Below are 17909 nucleotides of genomic sequence, written 5' to 3'. Positions count from 1 at the left end.
AAGTCCAGGATTTAACATGGGCATGCTGTTTTATTTTTGTTTGAGTGTTAATTAGTGAAATTATCTTTGTATGATAAGAAATTTGAATAGGGGCTCTGCTACTCTGCTACAAAGAGTAAATTTGAGTAAGTTCTGAATAAATTAAAACTGAAGAAAGATAGCTAACAACATTCATGAATAGTACTGGTTATACTAGTTATCTTTGTATTTTGGTTCTATTTGCTTACTGGTTATACTTGTATACTAGAGCTATTCAGCATTTAGAATGTTCAGATGGATACAGCTTTGTATTTTGGATGCTTACTGGTTATATTGGTTTATCAATGTTATTCTTAAATAATCAATACTACAAAATAAAATGCCCTGGTTAATTTAGTCAGAGAAGAATTACTACTGTTAGTCATCCTATAAGCTGTTAAAATGAGCAAATAAAATGAGCTAGCCATTTGGATACTGTTGGTTTAGTGTCACTCCTATCTAGTTCTTGAAGCAAGCAGGCAGTAGTGGCAGTAGTGGCATGCAGTAGCAGGCAGTAGCAGACAGAAGTGGCAGTAGCTAGCTTGTTTTATTTTTGTTTGAGTGTTAATTAGTGAATAGGCACTGCATCATAAAAAATGATAACAGCTGCTAGCAGTAATCTGGCAATGTTTGAATTCTCTGGTTAATACTCTGGCAATGTTTGAATCTCCTATATAAGCAATTAGTGATACCCTGGTTGATGTAATCTCTTGGTGTGCTACAGTATTTTGATATGCTACAGTACACTAAAATGGATATGCTACAGTTACTAACCAGAGAAGTAGGTTATCTAATATGCTACAGTTACTAACCAGAGAAGTGCCTTTGCTTATTTTATGAATGGTTTTTTCTCATACTTGGTTTTTTCTCAATGAGTAACAAGCAAGCAAGCAATGAGTAAATCAAGCAAGCAATGGTTTTTTCTCAAACTTGGTTTTTTTCTCAATTACTAACCAGTATCTAAGCAAGCAAGCAAGCAATGAGTAAATCAATGGTTTTTTCTCATACTTGGCTGAAAACAGGTTCAAAATGTGTCAAAAGCAAGTACACACACTAACCAGAGATTTAAAAATAATCAGAGAAGTGTGCTGAGATGACATTTAAAAATAACCAGAGATGTGTATAATTGTATAATTGTTTACCTAACAGGGAGATTCACAAAAATAAAATAACTAAAGAGAATTGATCCAGGGGAGTAGTGGCAGTAGTTCTTGAAGCAAGAAGGCAGTAATTTGGTACAATTGTTTACCTAATTTGCTCTTTGTTTCTTCTTATTAAAATTAGAACTGAATCTATAGTGCATTGGTGTTGACAAACCATGCATTTTACAGTGAACTATAACCAGGACTGCAGCTGTTGCTTGGCTGTTGCAAACTGAATTATAAAATGAGCAAATAATATGAGCAAACAAAATTTCTAGCCATTTTCTGATAGGCTACAGTATTTCTGATATGCTACAGTACACACATTCTTTTTTTGGGTGCATTATAAAGTTGAGAATCAAGCATTGTATATTTTATTTTCATACTGTTGGAGGCAATGAGCATTCTAGAAAAGCTAGCATAGTTACTGGCTATATAAAGTTACTGGATATTCTAGAAACTAGATGAACAGAAAAGCTAGCATAGTTACTGGCTATATATGTTACTGGCTATATATGCTTAATTGAGTAGGATGCATAGTTTTTTCTCATTGCTACATTGTAATGGATGCATAGTTACTGGCTATATATGTTGGATACCAGAGAACCATTGCTACCAGAGAATTATTGCTTAATTGTTCCTTAATTGTAATGGCTACCAGAGTTACTGGCTATTGTTGCTGTCAAATGAATTAATGCATACTGTTGGTGCTCTATATATGTGGTGGTGTTGTATGCTGTTGGTAAGTACTTCTGTTGCTTGCTGGTATGTGGTGCTGCTGATGATATGGACTTGCAGGTGGTATGCATGGTGGTATCCATGCTGTGTTGCTGGCTATTTTTATATCTATTGTATCCAGGGGAGTAGGAGGCTGTGTATATGCATGGTAATAAAAATATTGTGTTGTGTACTGCTGATGGACCTGATGGGTACTGTGATGTGTATATGTTGTGGGTACTGTGCTGTGTATTTGTGTTGTTTATATGTTGCAGGGACTTCAAATGAGCTGCCCATTTCTCCCGAAACGTTGATTCACTTCCGTTTCGGTTGAGAAATGGGGCTCCTATGTCCAAAAATTAGCAAAGGTCATGCCGAATTTTCCGGCCGACAATTGTACTAATAGATTTCATCCTCTTCTTTATAGAAATTGCAAATATGTCGGCCGACGACAACGTGGCCGGCACTTCTAAGGCCGCCATGACCCTCGAAGAGGAAGCCAGAGCGGCGAACGTCGAGTTCTGGGAATTCGGCCCCTCCCAGCGACAAGAGGAGGAGGAGGTGGACTTGGCGGCGGAGGAAGTCGGAGCTGACCGTCAGATGACTGAAGCTGGGGAGGAGGAGGAGTATGAACCCACCACCGACGGCGGCGACCACACGGGGGGTGACGGCGTCGGGGAGGCTGACGGCAGCGGCAACCCGGCTGCTAAGAAGAAGAAGAAGCCGCGGAAGGATCGGAAGCCGACGGTGCTCGCCAACACCACCAGCGAGATCACATTGGTCTCCGAAAGTGGGCAACCACAGGAGCCGGAGGCTGTTGCCGCTGGGTACGGCATGCAACTCGGGTGCATTGTCCGGGAAAGCATGTCGATCAACACGGTGAAAATCCGAGGTGAAGGCAATGAGCATTTGGTCGAGCTCTGCCTTCAGAAGCTTCACCGACGGTACAAGTTCCCGGCGCCATACAATAACTTGGAAAGATCCAACCCGGTGAATAAATTGGCCATCACGAAGATGAGCAACGCCCTGAGCAACTGGAAAAGCCGGGTGAAGGCCAAGATCGACAAAGGTGAAAGCTTTGAGAGTATTAAGAAGGGTGAGCCGATGCTCGATGAAGCAGAGTTCCAGATATTCAAGGAGCGGCTGGATAGCGACGATGCGAAAGCATGGACGGAGTGGGGTAGACAAATGCATGAGCTCAACTTAGGAGCACATCACCTTGGAAGCGGCGGTTATAGAGGAAAGATTCCCATTTGGGAAAAGGAGGACGAAGAACTTGCACGTGCTGGGAAACCGAACCCATGGTTGAAAATTACGGACCTGCAGGTGAGGTACTTTGTCCGGGCCCGCTACACTCTGGACAGGAATACAATGGAATTCGTTACCGAGCATAAGGACGTGAGGAAGTTCGAGGAAAAGCTGGTAAGGGAATTTACTCGCGCGGTCCATTGCTGCACATATTACATATATGACGTGAATGCAATGCCCTAAATGTGTTCACCCTATCCTTGTCTGCAGAACGAGCAGTTGGCGAAGGCCGATCTCCCCGAGGCCGAATCGTCGTCCCAGGGCTCGACGGAGCCGTGGGACACGCCTTTCAACAGGGCGTTGAATATCCTCAAGGAGAGGCCAGTATCCAAGCCGCCGACATCGGCTGGACGTGTCTGCGGCTTTGGTACAAGCATGAAGTTTCGCGAGTACTACAAAGAGGAAAACAGCAAGAAGAGAAGGAGGAGCGCGATGTCAGAAGAGGATAAAGCCGAGGTTGAAGAGCTGAGGAAGAAGGTCTCCATGCTCGAGGAAAAACAGGCAAACTCGATGGACAAAGATGAGGTGGACAAGCTTTTCGAGAAGAAGCTCCGCGATTTCCTGCCCCCTCAGGTCATCGAGGGGATAGCTGCGTGGAATGCGGCCGGTCAGGTGGGGTCGATAAAAGTGCCTAGCGCCGGGGCCAGCAACTCGATCTTCAACGCGTCGCCATCTCCGGATCTGGTTACCCCGCCGCCCACCATCGCCGCGGGGCAGCCGATGGAGTTGGATGAACCGGTGCCCCCCGCTGATCCTGCCGAGGCTACCAAGGCGCAGCCGGCGGCGGCGGTGCTTCATAATGCACCCGAGCCCCCGAAGATTGATAGGCCGGCCGCCACTGTCTCCACATTAGCACAGCTCAACGCCATCACCAAGGTACTTAACTAATTAGTTATTCCATGCCATCTCCTTCATGCGTTTTGATACCCGGCTATCTAATTAATGATGCCCAACATTACTCAGGACACTCCTTGCGTGCTCCTTCACTGCGCGCCCGGCGGCGAGTTGAAGGATGTTGCCACGGGAATGATCATACAACCGAAGAGCACCACGTTGCACACCGTGGCTATGGACGCCAACGTCCTGAAGGTCACTTTGGGTCGGGTGTTGCCGGGGTGCGAAGACATGGACCCCCCAATACAGCCCGAGGGAGCCGACGAGCACCTGACGCTTGAGAACTTCCATGGCTATACCATGGTATGGCCAAAGACCCAGATCCGTCTTGGGGGTCGCTCCACCGGCGCCTCCTCGATCATCCGGCAGCCGATCATCCGGCCGCCTGCTCGGAGGGCAGCTCCTCCCGTCGTCACCGCCACAACAAGCCGCCACAAGAAACTGCTGGGAGAGTCTCTGCCTCAACCGCCACCGGCGGAGCCTAAAGGCAAGGCCGCTGCACCGCTATCGCCCATCCCATCACCCAATGAAGATGACATCGATGATGATGGGCCGGTAGACGTCGATGCCTACCTCAACACCGGCGCCGACATAGATGATTTGTACATGGCGGGCGCGGATGAAGAAGCATACCGCGTTCGCGACGAACCAGCTGGCCCACCCAAGGCAACCAAACAGCGCCTGGTGTTCCGCGGCTTCTCTCAAGAGACGCCTCCGGCAGCCGATACACAAGAGCCAACCGCCGCAAACATCTTCAGCCCCAATACGCTGATCAACAAGGTCAACGAGCAGTTTGAAGCGTCGGGGCCCGTTGCTCCGAAGAAGCCCCGTAAAAGACCTAGTAAGAACAAGGAGAAGTCTGCGAGCCAGCCACCTCCGACGATCCGTCATCGGGACTCCTTGGTACCTCCCAGCAAGGATGGCTTGACCAGAATGCATGAAGCTGGCAAACCAATACTGGGTCCGGAGCTGCTACACCTTGCTTCCGGAGCTATGCTGCCTCTGCAGGATAGTATCCTGGTCCTAGAGAGTATCCTTCTTAAGGACAAAGATCCAAATTACCCGGTCTTCACGGTCAGGGTGCCAAGAGATGTGGGCTTCGTCACTGATGTCCCCGCGGATATATTCTTTATAGCGTACGAGGACATCTTCAAGCTATTCCACGCGAGAAGGCTGGACTATAACTTGGTCCGCCTATTCGCGCTCAATCTGGCGATGAAGATCAAGAGAGTGAGAGTATCCCGGACGTCGCGATAGCGGATCCTTACTACATGCGTGAAAGCCAGTTGAACTTATCAGCGGTGCGGGTACGGGCTTCGTTGTACCTACAGAAGTGCTTCTTGGACAACAAGAGGAAGGACAACATCCTCTTGGCTTACTTTCCCGAGTAAGTACACATCCGCTAGCCCTGTAATAAATTTCTTTTCCATTGCTCATTTCCAACCTCGATCCAAATTTGTGTTGCGCAGAGACACGCACTGCGTACTCATCTCCATTGCCCCGAAGTTTTCTCTTGCCACCTATTTCGACTCGGGGAGTGCGAAAAAGAAGAACTACGCCAGAATAAGGGGTGTGCTAGATGATGCTCTCGAGGGCTACTTCAAAAAGGGAGGCGCCTTCAAAGAAAAGGCGGAATGTTTCAGGGATGATGGTAAACACAAGTTCAAGCACGTGTTCGAGTTCCCCTGTGTCAAGCAGCCGGAAAACAGCACTCTGGACGCCTTCTATGTCATGCATCACCTAAAAGGGTTTGTCCGGGATAGCCAGAACTTGCGTTTACCATCTGCTCTCCGAGGATGGGCCGAAAAGTTGGCGCGGATCAACGATGATGACCTCAGAGAAGACTTCCAGGATACCAGGGTCAAGTTATCACATATCATCACTCAAGACGTCACCACAGGGGGAGGGCCCTTGCACCAGGGTAGAGCGTTATGCAAGAGGGACATCGAGCAACGCCTCAAAGCGCAGGGTGACACAAGGACGTGGATTACAAAAGATCTGTACAAGCCGTTCCCGGAGCCCTGCGAGCCTTGACTTAGTGTGTGATAAACTAGCTATCTTCATCGGTTAGTTTGTATATATATCGATGGACGTGGTCTTTTGTGTGGGTCGTAATTAAACTCTAAGTACTATGTTCATCGGTTTATGTGTATCGGTGGACGTCGTCTTGTGTGTGCGTGTCGCAAACTTATTGTTGCCGTGCTCAACTTTACTATATACTTTGGTCTAATATTTATCAACATATATATATATGCATGATGTACTAATATGATATACTAATATGCCCTTGTCAATAGAGATGCCGACGTACGTTGTGTACAAGGGTCGGGTTCCAGGTGTCTACGAGGAGTGGCAGGACTGTCTCGAACAGGTGCACAAGTTCAGCGGGAACAGCTACAAGGGATACGCGACTAGAGAGGAGGCGGTAGCACAGTGGAGGGCACACGTGGGCAAGAAGAAGAACCGGCTGAAGTTCTTGGTCCCCCTCTTACTCACCGCCACCGCGGTTGTACTCTACTTTACTTTAGTCTAGGTGGCCGGTGACGATGCATGTGCATATGAGACGAGATGAACACACATGTATGTATATGCGACGATCAAACACATTTCTACTTGTGTAATTTGGATCTAAATGATGTAATGATGAAGACTTGTGTGTATCATGTCATTTGTGTGTCATTTGTGAGTAATTCTGTTATTTCTGGAATGTGCTATGTATTTCTTGTATATATCTGTATATTTCCTGTGCAATACCACTATATGCTGCAGAAATGGAAAAAATTCGAAAATCCAAAAATTAACATTCTGTGGCGCATGAACTGGCAGTGCGCCACAAAAACTTATAAATATTCTGTGGCGCATGGAGAGGTAGTGCGCCACAAAATCTGGCGCCAAATTCTGTGGCGCACTATCAATGGTGCGCCACAGAAGTCTAAGATTCTGTGGCGCACTGAACAGCGTGCGCCACAGAATTCCAAACTTCTGTGGCGCACCCGCTGCTGCGCCACAGAATTCTAATACTAGTCGCGTGGCAACTGTGGCGACGGCCATATGCGCCACAGAATCAAGATTCGGTGCGCCACAGTTAGCCCTTTTTCCACTAGTGTGCCTCTGCCGGCAACTATTGGGGGGGGGGGGGGGGGGGGGGCCGGTGGAGATGCTCTAATGGGTTGGGATGCCGGACAAGGTTTTGACGGTCATGTTGAGCAAGCGCTTGTTTTAGAAGGCCTGGTGGCACTTGTTTTTGCCTTTTGCCCTTAATAGCCAAATTAGGAGGGCTATTGCACTTGCACACGACCTAAAATTAACGATGTCCGATGAAAAAAAGAACAAGTGCAGAAATAGTGATGGAAACCGCGGACGAGACGTTTTGGATGCTCCTGGGTTTTGAAATCATTTATAAATGCATTTTGAAACGTGAAAAGGAAAAAAAAAATAGAAGAAAGACTACATATCGGTATTCTATGTGCGCGCAGAGCCGTTTTCCAAAAAACAATACTCCCTCCATTCCTTTCTATAATGCCTATTGTTTTTTCGCATTTGTTTCAGAATATAAGAGTAAAGCTATATTTTTTTTGCAAAGAACCCGTTCCACCGATCAAATCAAGTCCAGAAAATCTGGAAACCGATCTGGTCATGTATTTCTGAGATCTGTTTTCAATTTCCTATTTTTTCTGTGATATCGCTAGGAGGTTTTGTGTCAAAAAACGGCTCGCGCTAATTTCCGTGCCAAAAAACAATAGGCACTATAGAAAGGAACGGAGGGAGTATTAGTTATGTATTTTTTATAAGAGTTTTTTCTCTTTTATAGAATGCCGACTTTGACGGTGGAATTAATTTTGGTCAGAATTGTTGGACAATGTAAAATAATTTTTCAATGACAGAGGCACATGCACCAAAGATTTTTAAAAAAAAACAAGTTTCCGGGAATCCACATGGTTCACAAGTTGAGCAGAGTTAAGATATTTCCATGTAGGCAATGTGTTGTTTGGATTCTCATTTTTAGACTGGACACAAAAAAAAATGTAGTTTTCCACAAGACCCAAGACTTGGTGTGCACACATATAGAATGCCGACTTTGACCGTGGATTTTTTTTTTCAGAATTGTTGGACAACGTAACATATTTTTTCAATGACAGAGGCACATGCACCCAAGATTCAGACGCGGAATTTTTCTTCGATTTTTTTTTTACAATGTAAAATATTTTTCGGGTGACAGAAGCACATGCACCCAAGATTTTTCTAAAAGAAGTCAGTTTCCGGGAATCCGCATGGTTCACAAATAGAGTAGTGTTAAGAACTTAAGATATTTCCATGTAGGCAATGTGTTGTTTGGGTTCCCATTTTTCATGCGCCGTAGACGAAGAGCTTCTAGATGAACAAACTGGTGGTGGGACATGTTACTACTTTAGTAGGAGTAGTAGTTGTTGTGCACTTCGTGGTCTTCATCTTCCGTAGTGCCATGTTTTCTTTCCAGTGTCTCCTCAGTCCTCATCACGGCATCCGCACAAACACTTCTTTCTTTTTTGCGGAATCCGCAAGTGGAAGCAACCACCGCAACACGCCATGCACATATCCTCTAGCTCAACTGTCCACACGCCGCATACATAAGTACCCCTCCCGTACGCACGCGTTACTCGCTAAGCGCGCGACACGCACACGCACAGAAGCTATAGCCATGGCCGCCGCCGCGCTCATCGTGCTCCTCCTCGCCGTGGCCACCCCGGCCATGCATCCGCAGACCGCGTCGGCAGCGGGGGCCGACAAGGAGACGCACATCAAGGTGTACTGGCACGACGTGTACAGCGGGCCGAGCCCGACGGCGGTGGTGGTGGCGAAGGCGGCGACCACCAACAGCTCCAAGACGGGCTTCGGCATGGTGGTGGTCATCGACGACCCGCTCACCGACGGGCCCGACCTCAACTCGTCGAAGATCGTGGGGCGCGCGCAGGGCACCTACATCGCCTCCGGCAAGGACTCGCTGGCGCTGCTCATGAACATGAACTTCGTCTTCAGCGCCGGCCAGTACAACGGCAGCGCCGTCGCCATCATGGGCCGCAACTCGGTCATGGACGAGGTCCGCGAGATGGCCGTCATCGGCGGCACCGGCGTCTTCAGGTGGGCGCGCGGGTATGCGCAGGCCAGGACGCACACCTTCGACCTCAAGACCGGAGACGCCAGCGTCCAGTACAACGTCTTCATCAGGCACTAGCTACCCACCACGGCTGTGGTCGAGTTTATTTCACGATGGAATATGTTCTTTGTGTTGCTTTGGTTCTCATCGATACAAACGGCGAGAGGAGAGAATGTTTCATGTAACGCTAACATTTGATTGTTGTACCTTGGAATAATAAATTAAAAAGGAGAAAATTGGCCATTTGACACCGTAAAATTGGTAGTACTTCCTCTATCTAAAAAAAACTTGCTATTTCTACTCATCCGATCCATTTTTATATCCGAGTCAATTAAAATGGATCAGATGGAGTAGATACTACTAATGTATCTATAACTAAAATACTGAAATATGACGATATATTTTTGTATCTAGATAAAGTGAACAAGTTTGTTTAGGATGGAAGTAGTATTTCTTTTATTGCACAACTGCAACTCCCACTAAAGGACACCCTCAAACTTTGTTGAGGATTATTTAGCGAGCTAGAAATTTGGGGCTACAGCATCTCCACCGGTTACAATAGAAGGGCAAGAGCAGCTCCTCTGGTTAGGAGAGACGAAAATTGGTAGCAAAGTGTGTTCGTCTCCATCATTTTTTTTTTCTAAAATGGCCACCTAAAATCTTTCATGCTCATCTCTATCTATCGTTGGAAACAACATAGCAAACAGGATAGCTGAAACAACAAATTTTATAGTACAACAAAGTTTGTGTACCGCATACAACTACTACTCAAACACGGTTTAAACTACTAGTTTGAAACAAAATAATTTAAACTACAACTAACTTATTCAAACGACGACTAACAACTACTTTCCCCTCATCAAGGTGCCAATATGAGAGATTGTAGAGTCCTTCCCCACGAAGGAAGACTGGCTTGTACCTAGGACTGGTGTCTTGAGGGCCCTGGCACCCACTCCTCGTCGGAGAGCTCGTGACAAGCCTCATCTATATGGGGAGGCGATGTCCTCACACGATGGGAACCACTTCTCGACCACCAACGTGGGAGGGGGTTTCGAATGACAAGGACGATGAACTCAACCACCCAATGGGAAGTGCACGCCACAAGTTCGACGCCCTGGTGTCCCGTGTGGGAGGAGCTCACACGAGCTTGAATCGTCCAAGCAAAACCAGCGGGCAGCACAGGCGGATCAGAAAGCTATGGGTTGGGGAGGCACCACAGAAAAGACACAGGGGTGCGCAGGACGGACCAGCAAGGCAGCAGGCAATCTCGGCAGGGGAGGCAATGGTTGAATGACCTGTGGGTAAAGTACCTACAAACCCAGTGATGCTATTCCTACCATGATTCGGACTCAAAGGCACGAACTGTATAACCTTGGACGTAAGCATTGGCATTTGTATACCCATTCTAAGAATCCAGGCAGGTAGTGCCAACTAGAGTCGAGGGAAAAGCATCAGTTGGTTGGTGTAACGTAATCATGAACATGGAGTGACCGTAACATCCAACCAAACTTTGTTTCATTGGTCCCTTCGAAGTATACGCAGGCACTCACCTTCTTGGTGAACTGCACACATGCATGATTCTGGTAAGGCTGGTAAGGCAGGTCGAGGAACGGTCCACAAAAGCCTGCTTACATGCTTCGGTCCAACAGATTCTTTAAGCTTTACTGATCCTCTTCCACAAGCAGGAAATATAACAATATTGGAGACCACATCGGAATAGAGGTGACGAAGTGATTTTTGCACACTCACGCACCAAACAAAAGCGACAAGCTACAAAGCTCTTCAACGGGATTTATGACAGAAATAGAAGGGTGACAAAGTGGCAGCACTCTGGTTCTTCCGACAAACTAGTCCTTCAGCTATGCAACGTACAAGTATATGTTTGTGGCGCCACACTGTGTGCACATCATGCAGCCGACCTCAATGGTTTGACTTCAGCAGATCTTTCAGCTCATCAGCAATTGCACGGTAGCAGAACACGTATTGTTGCTGAAAAGCAGAATAAATGTCAATGCAGAAACTAAATACACATAAGAAACACTAAACTTTCATGCGATAAACAAACATAAATACTACTACTCTCATTTAGCAGTATTAGATGCAGTGATTCATTGGAACCGTGTATTGGGCTCACTACCCATAACTCCTTATGTATACATGTTACCAGGCTGCTCAGCCAAGGGAATGTATTAACATTAATTACGTAGCTAAACCAGGCTCCTTAAGTTACCAACTTACGAGAATCAGCGACACTTGAAATGAGCTCCACAAAACATATGTTACACTCCCTACTATAGCAAGTGCTGTCTGATCAAGGATGAGGAACGGCAAACGATATACTAATTTATCATGTACTGCATCTTAACCTAACAACTCTATGGGCAAGATCACAATGAAGGCAAATCGGATTACCAAACATATTTTTGCCTTGAAAATGTGGATAATCACTTCCACTGTAACAACCGAAACAGGACTTTGTTTTTTCATCAACAAATTTGTAACATGAGAAAACACTTGTTAGCAAGGCCTGAGTCTAATTTTTTTCAAAGTATGCTGGACTTGGGGTAATATACATTTTAGATGAATATGACAGGAGTAAGAATGAAATGGAGCACACCTCGGTTTGAACCATTCCAACTCGTTGGGACCTAAATCTTCTTACAGTTTCAACAACATCATAAGAGCTTCTGTCTCCAAGGAGAATCCTCTCAATTGAACTATGGACGGTGACATAAGCACCAGTTCTCCCGATTCCTGCACTGCAGAAATAGACCAAAATAGTCTTAACAGAACGCCAAATGTGCAAAGGCTAGCGTAGCATCAAGCTGAAACAAACCTGCAATGTACAACTATAGGATGTTCTTTCGGAATGTCATGCAACCGTTTTCGGATTTGTCTGACAGCATCAGTGTTGGCTGGCACTCCATGGTCGGGCCAATCAGGATATTCTATATGGTGTACAGAATGAACTTTGCCTGACTACACCATGGAAGCCAGCAATCAGAAGATCTTTAACTATACAATGATTCTAGATATGCTGGCAGAAAACAAGCAATTTTTATCATCTTAAATGTCAACACAGCATAACTGAATACCATGACAGCACCCTCCTTGAGAAAAACTTAATATAAGCTTGAATGTTTGTCCCAAGGCCCAACAACAAAATCAGCTAAATAAGGTGGTGGCATGGCATAATGATATAAAACGTCAGGCATGTGTTTTTTAGATGTCCTTTTTAAAATTTTATGGCAGGAACAAAATATAGAGAAAGTTATAAGTGGCATGTCATGTTGACATGATCACTATGCTAAAAGTAAATATGAACTGAACATGCTCATGCGCTATATTTTAAAGAATAAGTCTCCAGAACAACCTTAAATAGTAAAAGGCCCCAATAAGTACAAACGTATGGAGGACTAATAAAGTTCCAAAGCATGCTAAATTCGATAATCTAAATTTTTAAAAATACTTGATGGAAGTGAATTTAGTATGACAGTACCATTGACATAAAAGCTATGTATATATCAAAAAATGTACGATGTGATGGCAACCACACCATGGTTTACAGTTGATACTGCTTAGAAGCATTTAGCAAATAAATTATTACAGATAAATCTGCCACAGAGATTAGAGATGTACATCACATTGCAGACATCTACATATCAGTTTCCTAGAATAAAATGAATATAGTTTTGCAGCATTACATGCCTTGTATTTTGCATGGTCTGGGTACGAGATATGATATATAAAGAACTCAATTATTGTTGAAACAAATCAATCTCAGGTCTATGTAGAAATCATAGCACATTAACAGGAAATGGTTGCCTTGTTTCATTCTCATGCTGACAAGATTAACTTTTATCACACCTTACCAAAATGAGATCTCTGTCGCTACAGGTATTTACTATCCAGTAAGTTCAATCATTTAAATCCTCAGAGAACAACAGAAAGACGAATTCATCGGTAGTAAGATCTCATGGCACATGTCATCAATATTTCATACAACACAACACAGTGCTCATAGTCAGACAGAGTTTTTTTTAAGGCATGCCAAGTTTCTAAGTAAAATTTGTGCCCTGTCATGAGGACTAAACAGACAGGAGAAACCTATAAAAAGGAACTGACATCCATGAACAAGAAAATTATTCATCATCAAAACTTCATTACAATGTAGAACATAAAAAAATCCTTATGAGAAACAATGAAACAAAGCATACATGGATGCCTTGACAAAAAATTACCTCATTGCACCGCACCTCCACATCACGCAACCATAATTGGTGGTTATCTCTTTTGGTCTTCCCAATCTTAACATTATATTTTCCATATGTTCCTTCTCGATTTTCCAAGGGAAGATACTTATCACACTGCACTATTTATAATGTTAATATCTGAGGAATTGATGCTTCAAAGTTAATCTATATTACAGAAAAGCCAATTTATCTGCATGTCAGGTTGTCTATGAGTTCTGCATGCATATAGTTGGAAGAAAAAGACATCATTTCCTATTGTTTTCAAAATGAATCACCAAGGAAAAGTTAACATGATGGATTCCACAGTATATTACATTCATCAGGAAAATAATCTAAAATACGCATAAAGAGAACGCTAAGAACTTCCGATATCTCCTTAAGAATTCAGTCAAAAAGGGTGTACTGGTTACTTACAAGCCAACTAGCTTTCCTTTTTATTTGCAAAGCATTATGAGGACATTTTCTAGCGCACTCGTGAGTATTTGAATCCTCCCATACCTGAACGAACATTCTTACAAAAAAATTGTATTTATAGGACGGAGCGAGTATTAGTTTTCTCTGTATGGACTATACGTTAGCAATATTTGTTTCAGAACACAGTTTTCTAACTTTCACATCTCGTGTGGATAGTCCGTGCTTAAGTTCTCACATTGTTACTAGTAAGGCTGCTGTTCGGCTTATCATATTGTTCTGCCTCCCTGGTTCATATAACTATATAAGTATGCACGATTACGCATTCAATTGTACCAGCATGAATGGATCTCATTTGAACCTCAGATGAGATCCAACGTAAAGCAGATTGCTTGGTAGCAGGCACCTTAATTCTGTCGAAATGTGTTAGCATAACAATCACAGGACATTGATTTTCATAAACCATTTGCCAGAAGTCCCCGAATGTCTTGACTAGTGGTCCTTGAGTGGAAATAAATGTTGAAACTCGGTTGTCCTCAGTAGCCTGCAAGTTTTAAACCCCGTTTTAAGGTGCTATCAATTATCCAAAACAAAGGTGAGAAAGCCAACAAGAACAGCATACAATAGTACAATACAAATTTGACCTTTAGAAAGCTTGCATTGATGTAATCATTGCCTGAAAATTGACTTGTAGTTGACGATTTTAGCTGTACCCTGGTATCGTCAACTGAAGACAAGAAAGGAGAAAAATCTGATGAAATCCATAATGCAACAAGGACACCTTGCTTGGTTTACACCATCGATAATTACCATAAATCCATAAGTAAAAATACAGGAGGAAAGTCTCACATGGTAAGACATCAGTATAACGGTTTTTCTCCATATTAGTAGGATGACGAGCTACATTAGACGTTTTCATCAGCTCTGGATGCATTGTCCTCATGCCCTGAAAATGTCACCATCAAATATTAAACACAAATACAACGAAGTATTACTTTCACAGTGGCTAAAATAGTTGAATAGCACAAACTGCATGCAAAAATTCCAAGATGTAAACATTTGACAAGATATCTGCTTGAAACCAGGCCAAACAATCATTAGATAGAAATGAACTGGCATGGAAGAAAAAACATTGCTTTAGACTTTTAAATTTGTTCAACCACAATATTCCCCACTGCAGTTTATAAAGCCAAAGAAGCTAAAAATTATTGGAACAATGGGACAGTGGTAGAACAATACAAGTTCTCTAATGAAGCAATATACTTGTATGCAGTGATAAGGTCAAAAATCTATATGTAATAGATGAGTGAGAGAGCGATTGAATATTCAAAATGTAGAGATCGTAATGAACTTATAGGAAATGTAACTTCTAAAAATAGCACTCAAGCCTGATAGGAGAAAGCATCTACAGCTACTCAAGTAGGCACATCCCCAACCACGCAAATCTTGTATCATAGTGATGTTAACCAAGTAAAAATATGATAGGAGCAACGATCTGTAGCTCCTCAAGTCGATCAGTAACTGAAGCAGCAACACCTCTCTCAAAGGACACAGAGTGGGAAACCACATCTCCACTCATCTCAATATATATGGCATATCAATGCTGTGGCACAAGCTCCATCGCAGTCAACAAAGGATGTATTTCAGATTGTGGTGTATTATGATAATCCAGCTTATCCAACCAGCATTAGCCTATTTTACTGTTTGGATAACCTTGTTTTCCTACTTCCGTAGCTCTATTTCCGCAGCAGATTATAGAATAAGTTCAGAAACCTCAAACTGAGCCTTAGAAGGAATCTAGGGTCAGTGCATCAATAGGAAATTATTATATAAATCGTGTAAGGAAAAGGCACATCCAGAGCCCAACGTATTTTTCATTTCATCATTTGCACATCTATTGCTTTGATTACGATTCTAGAATATTGGGTTATTTAACTGCAAAATTACACTGACTAGCACGAAAAGGCCATGTTGTTTATGTCAAGCACCAAAATACTGGTATAGTCTGCCAAGAAAGTGAACCGTGACTAGAAAAATTAGCACCAAACACATAATACAGGCTCCGGGTGAAGACTCCAGTAATAACTACATAAGTAAACAGGTATCTACTCGAGGTAGGCGAACTTGGCGAGCAGATTCACTTTAGTCCATACACATAAAGTTGTAGAATGCAATGGAATAATCTACGAATTGTCATGCGTTATTCATTTTGGTCGAAACCTAGCCAGCACATGCTAATTGTGACGAGACCTGGTGTGCTACTCTGGTAAATCAGTCACCTCCATGCTAAATTGGCATACTTATGGACATATAATTCGTTTATCTGATGCAATACATATTTCAGAATTATCACAGATGGATCGGTTAACTGTCAAAAAAAACACAATCATACCTGGAGGGTTTGGAACTCGTCGGACAAGACATCCAGCTGTTTGCTCCTGGGCTCGAAATGCGCGAGCGCCTCCTTGCATAGCCTGACCTGCTCTGGCGTCAGCACCGGCGGCAGAGGATCGGCCTCCAAGTCGAACGCAGCCCCGGGGACCGGACCCGTGGAGCACTGCGCCTCCGCCTGCGGCCGGCGGAAGCCGGATCCGGCGAGGCGGGAGACGGCCCTCAGCCTATCGCGGAGACTGCCGCCGCCGCCGCTGCGGGAGCTCATCGCGTTCCCGGTGGCTGCGAAAGCGGGCTCACGGCGGCGCTTGGAGAAGGACGCGGTCGCGGAGACGGGGACTGGTCGGGCTCGTCGGGTGGTGGTTTGCGCTGAACTGTGTCCTCGAAATTTAAGGGGCTCACTGATTTGAGGTTTCCAAATGAAAAATTGGAGAATAGGAATCCTTGGAATTTTTTAAATTATATGATTCTTATGATTGAATAATGTAAGATTTTTTCAAGGTGATTTTTTTGCACTAGATTTCGTTGTTCTTTTTACAAGGCAATCAAACAAATCAAAATCATGTACTATTCAAACGGCATAACATTAATTGTACATCTTTTCCTATTCATGTGTTCAGGAATCAGCAAATCAAATAGGTCCTAAGGATTCAAGTTAAAAACCGGCGGTTATTCAAAATTTTGAGGATGTTAACTTGAAGTACCTATGGAAAGTCTCTCCGTTGAAAAATATTTTGTGGGGAACAAAATCAAGTAAAAGAACTTTTTCCAAGATATTTTATAAACATGTAGTCGTTGGCGGTGCCTTGGTGTCGTGGGCGCTCCCCCGCATGGTGCGGGGCAATGCCCTAGGTCTCCAGTTGCTTCCCGGCTAGGTAGTCTAGGCTGGTCTGCTTTACAGGCCGACGTGGCGTTGGGCAGTAAGTGGCTGCCTTTGATGTGCTGGTCACTGGTGGCTGGTGGTGTGCTCTCTCGTGGTTGTGAAGCTCGGTCATCATCCTCAACGGGTTGTCGTTAAGGCTAGCTGGTGCCGTGGCTTCGCAGATGTCGACCATGGTGGTGATTTGCTCCCTATGAGGGAGGGGATGTCGGGGCCGAGTGTTGAACCTCATTTGTCTTGCCATCGGTTTTAGAGGGCGTTGCTCCCTCTGTACTAGTGTGCCCCTGGGATCTGCAGTTGGTAGCCATGGGTCCGGTCTCCCTCTAGCGAGGCGAGCCGTGGCAGTGGTGGTAGTGGTTTCTAGGCTCCTGCGTCGGAGCTCTATGGCGTGGCTGGCGCGAGTGGTCTTCGCTCGTGCTCTCAGCCGTCCCACCCTTCGGGTATATCGGACTCAGGTGGGGTTGGGGTTGCTCTCAATGGTGCTATGCCTTTCGACTATGGCGATGACCCCGGCGTGCGGTGAGGGTGCTCCATGCACGAGTGCTCTATGGTGTGTCTCTGCTCCGTGATGCCCTTCGACTCCAGCCGGTAGGCACACAGACATCGTGGCGTCATCTCGGCCGCGCGTGACCCTTCGGCCATGTCCCTGACACAGGTGGTGTCGATTACGTCGACGGTGCAGTGCAGTGGCTAGGTCTCGGATGCGCGTTGCATGTCGATTACGTCGACGGTGCAGTGCAGTGACTAGGTCTCGGCTAACC

The 17909-nt window shown here is 44.8% G+C and overlaps 2 protein-coding genes across 2 annotated transcripts; one reads left to right on the top strand and one right to left on the bottom strand.

The window, feature by feature from the left end:
- Nucleotides 1-8691: 8691 nt before the first annotated feature.
- LOC127299676 (dirigent protein 22) lies at nt 8692-9471 on the top strand. Its single transcript, XM_051329685.2, has one exon. It carries the CDS (start codon nt 8758-8760, stop codon nt 9289-9291), a length of 534 nt encoding a protein of 177 aa, XP_051185645.1. The 5' UTR covers nt 8692-8757; the 3' UTR covers nt 9292-9471.
- Nucleotides 9472-10849: 1378 nt separating this feature from the next.
- Nucleotides 10850-16617, bottom strand: LOC127303504 (protein-tyrosine-phosphatase PTP1). The gene is made up of 8 exons (XM_051334229.2): nt 16270-16617; nt 14727-14823; nt 14522-14604; nt 14284-14421; nt 13455-13580; nt 12050-12192; nt 11831-11972; nt 10850-11202 (listed from the first exon to the last, which is right to left on the bottom strand). The coding sequence occupies exons 1-8, from the start codon at nt 16534-16536 to the stop codon at nt 11134-11136; spliced, it is 1065 nt and encodes a 354-aa protein (XP_051190189.2). The 5' UTR covers nt 16537-16617; the 3' UTR covers nt 10850-11133.
- Nucleotides 16618-17909: the final 1292 nt, after the last annotated feature.

Source organism: Lolium perenne, chromosome 5 (assembly GCF_019359855.2).
Source record: "Lolium perenne isolate Kyuss_39 chromosome 5, Kyuss_2.0, whole genome shotgun sequence".
NCBI lineage: Eukaryota > Viridiplantae > Streptophyta > Magnoliopsida > Poales > Poaceae > Lolium > Lolium perenne.
This window is presented reverse-complemented; position numbering and strand designations above follow the sequence as displayed.

Excerpts from the sequence above, each read along its gene's own strand:
- LOC127303504 (XM_051334229.2), bottom strand. The coding sequence starts at position 16,536 with ATGAGCTCCCGCAGCGGCGGCGGCGGCAGTCTCCGCGATAGGCTGAGG. Across the intron at positions 14,824-16,269 it reads ACGAGTTCCAAACCCTCCAG|GGCATGAGGACAATGCATCC; the intron begins GTATGATTGTGT and ends TGACATTTTCAG. Across the intron at positions 12,193-13,454 it reads TGGAGGTGCGGTGCAATGAG|TCAGGCAAAGTTCATTCTGT; the intron begins GTAATTTTTTGT and ends TCCATGGTGTAG.
- LOC127299676 (XM_051329685.2), top strand. The coding sequence starts at position 8,758 with ATGGCCGCCGCCGCGCTCATCGTGCTCCTCCTCGCCGTGGCCACCCCG.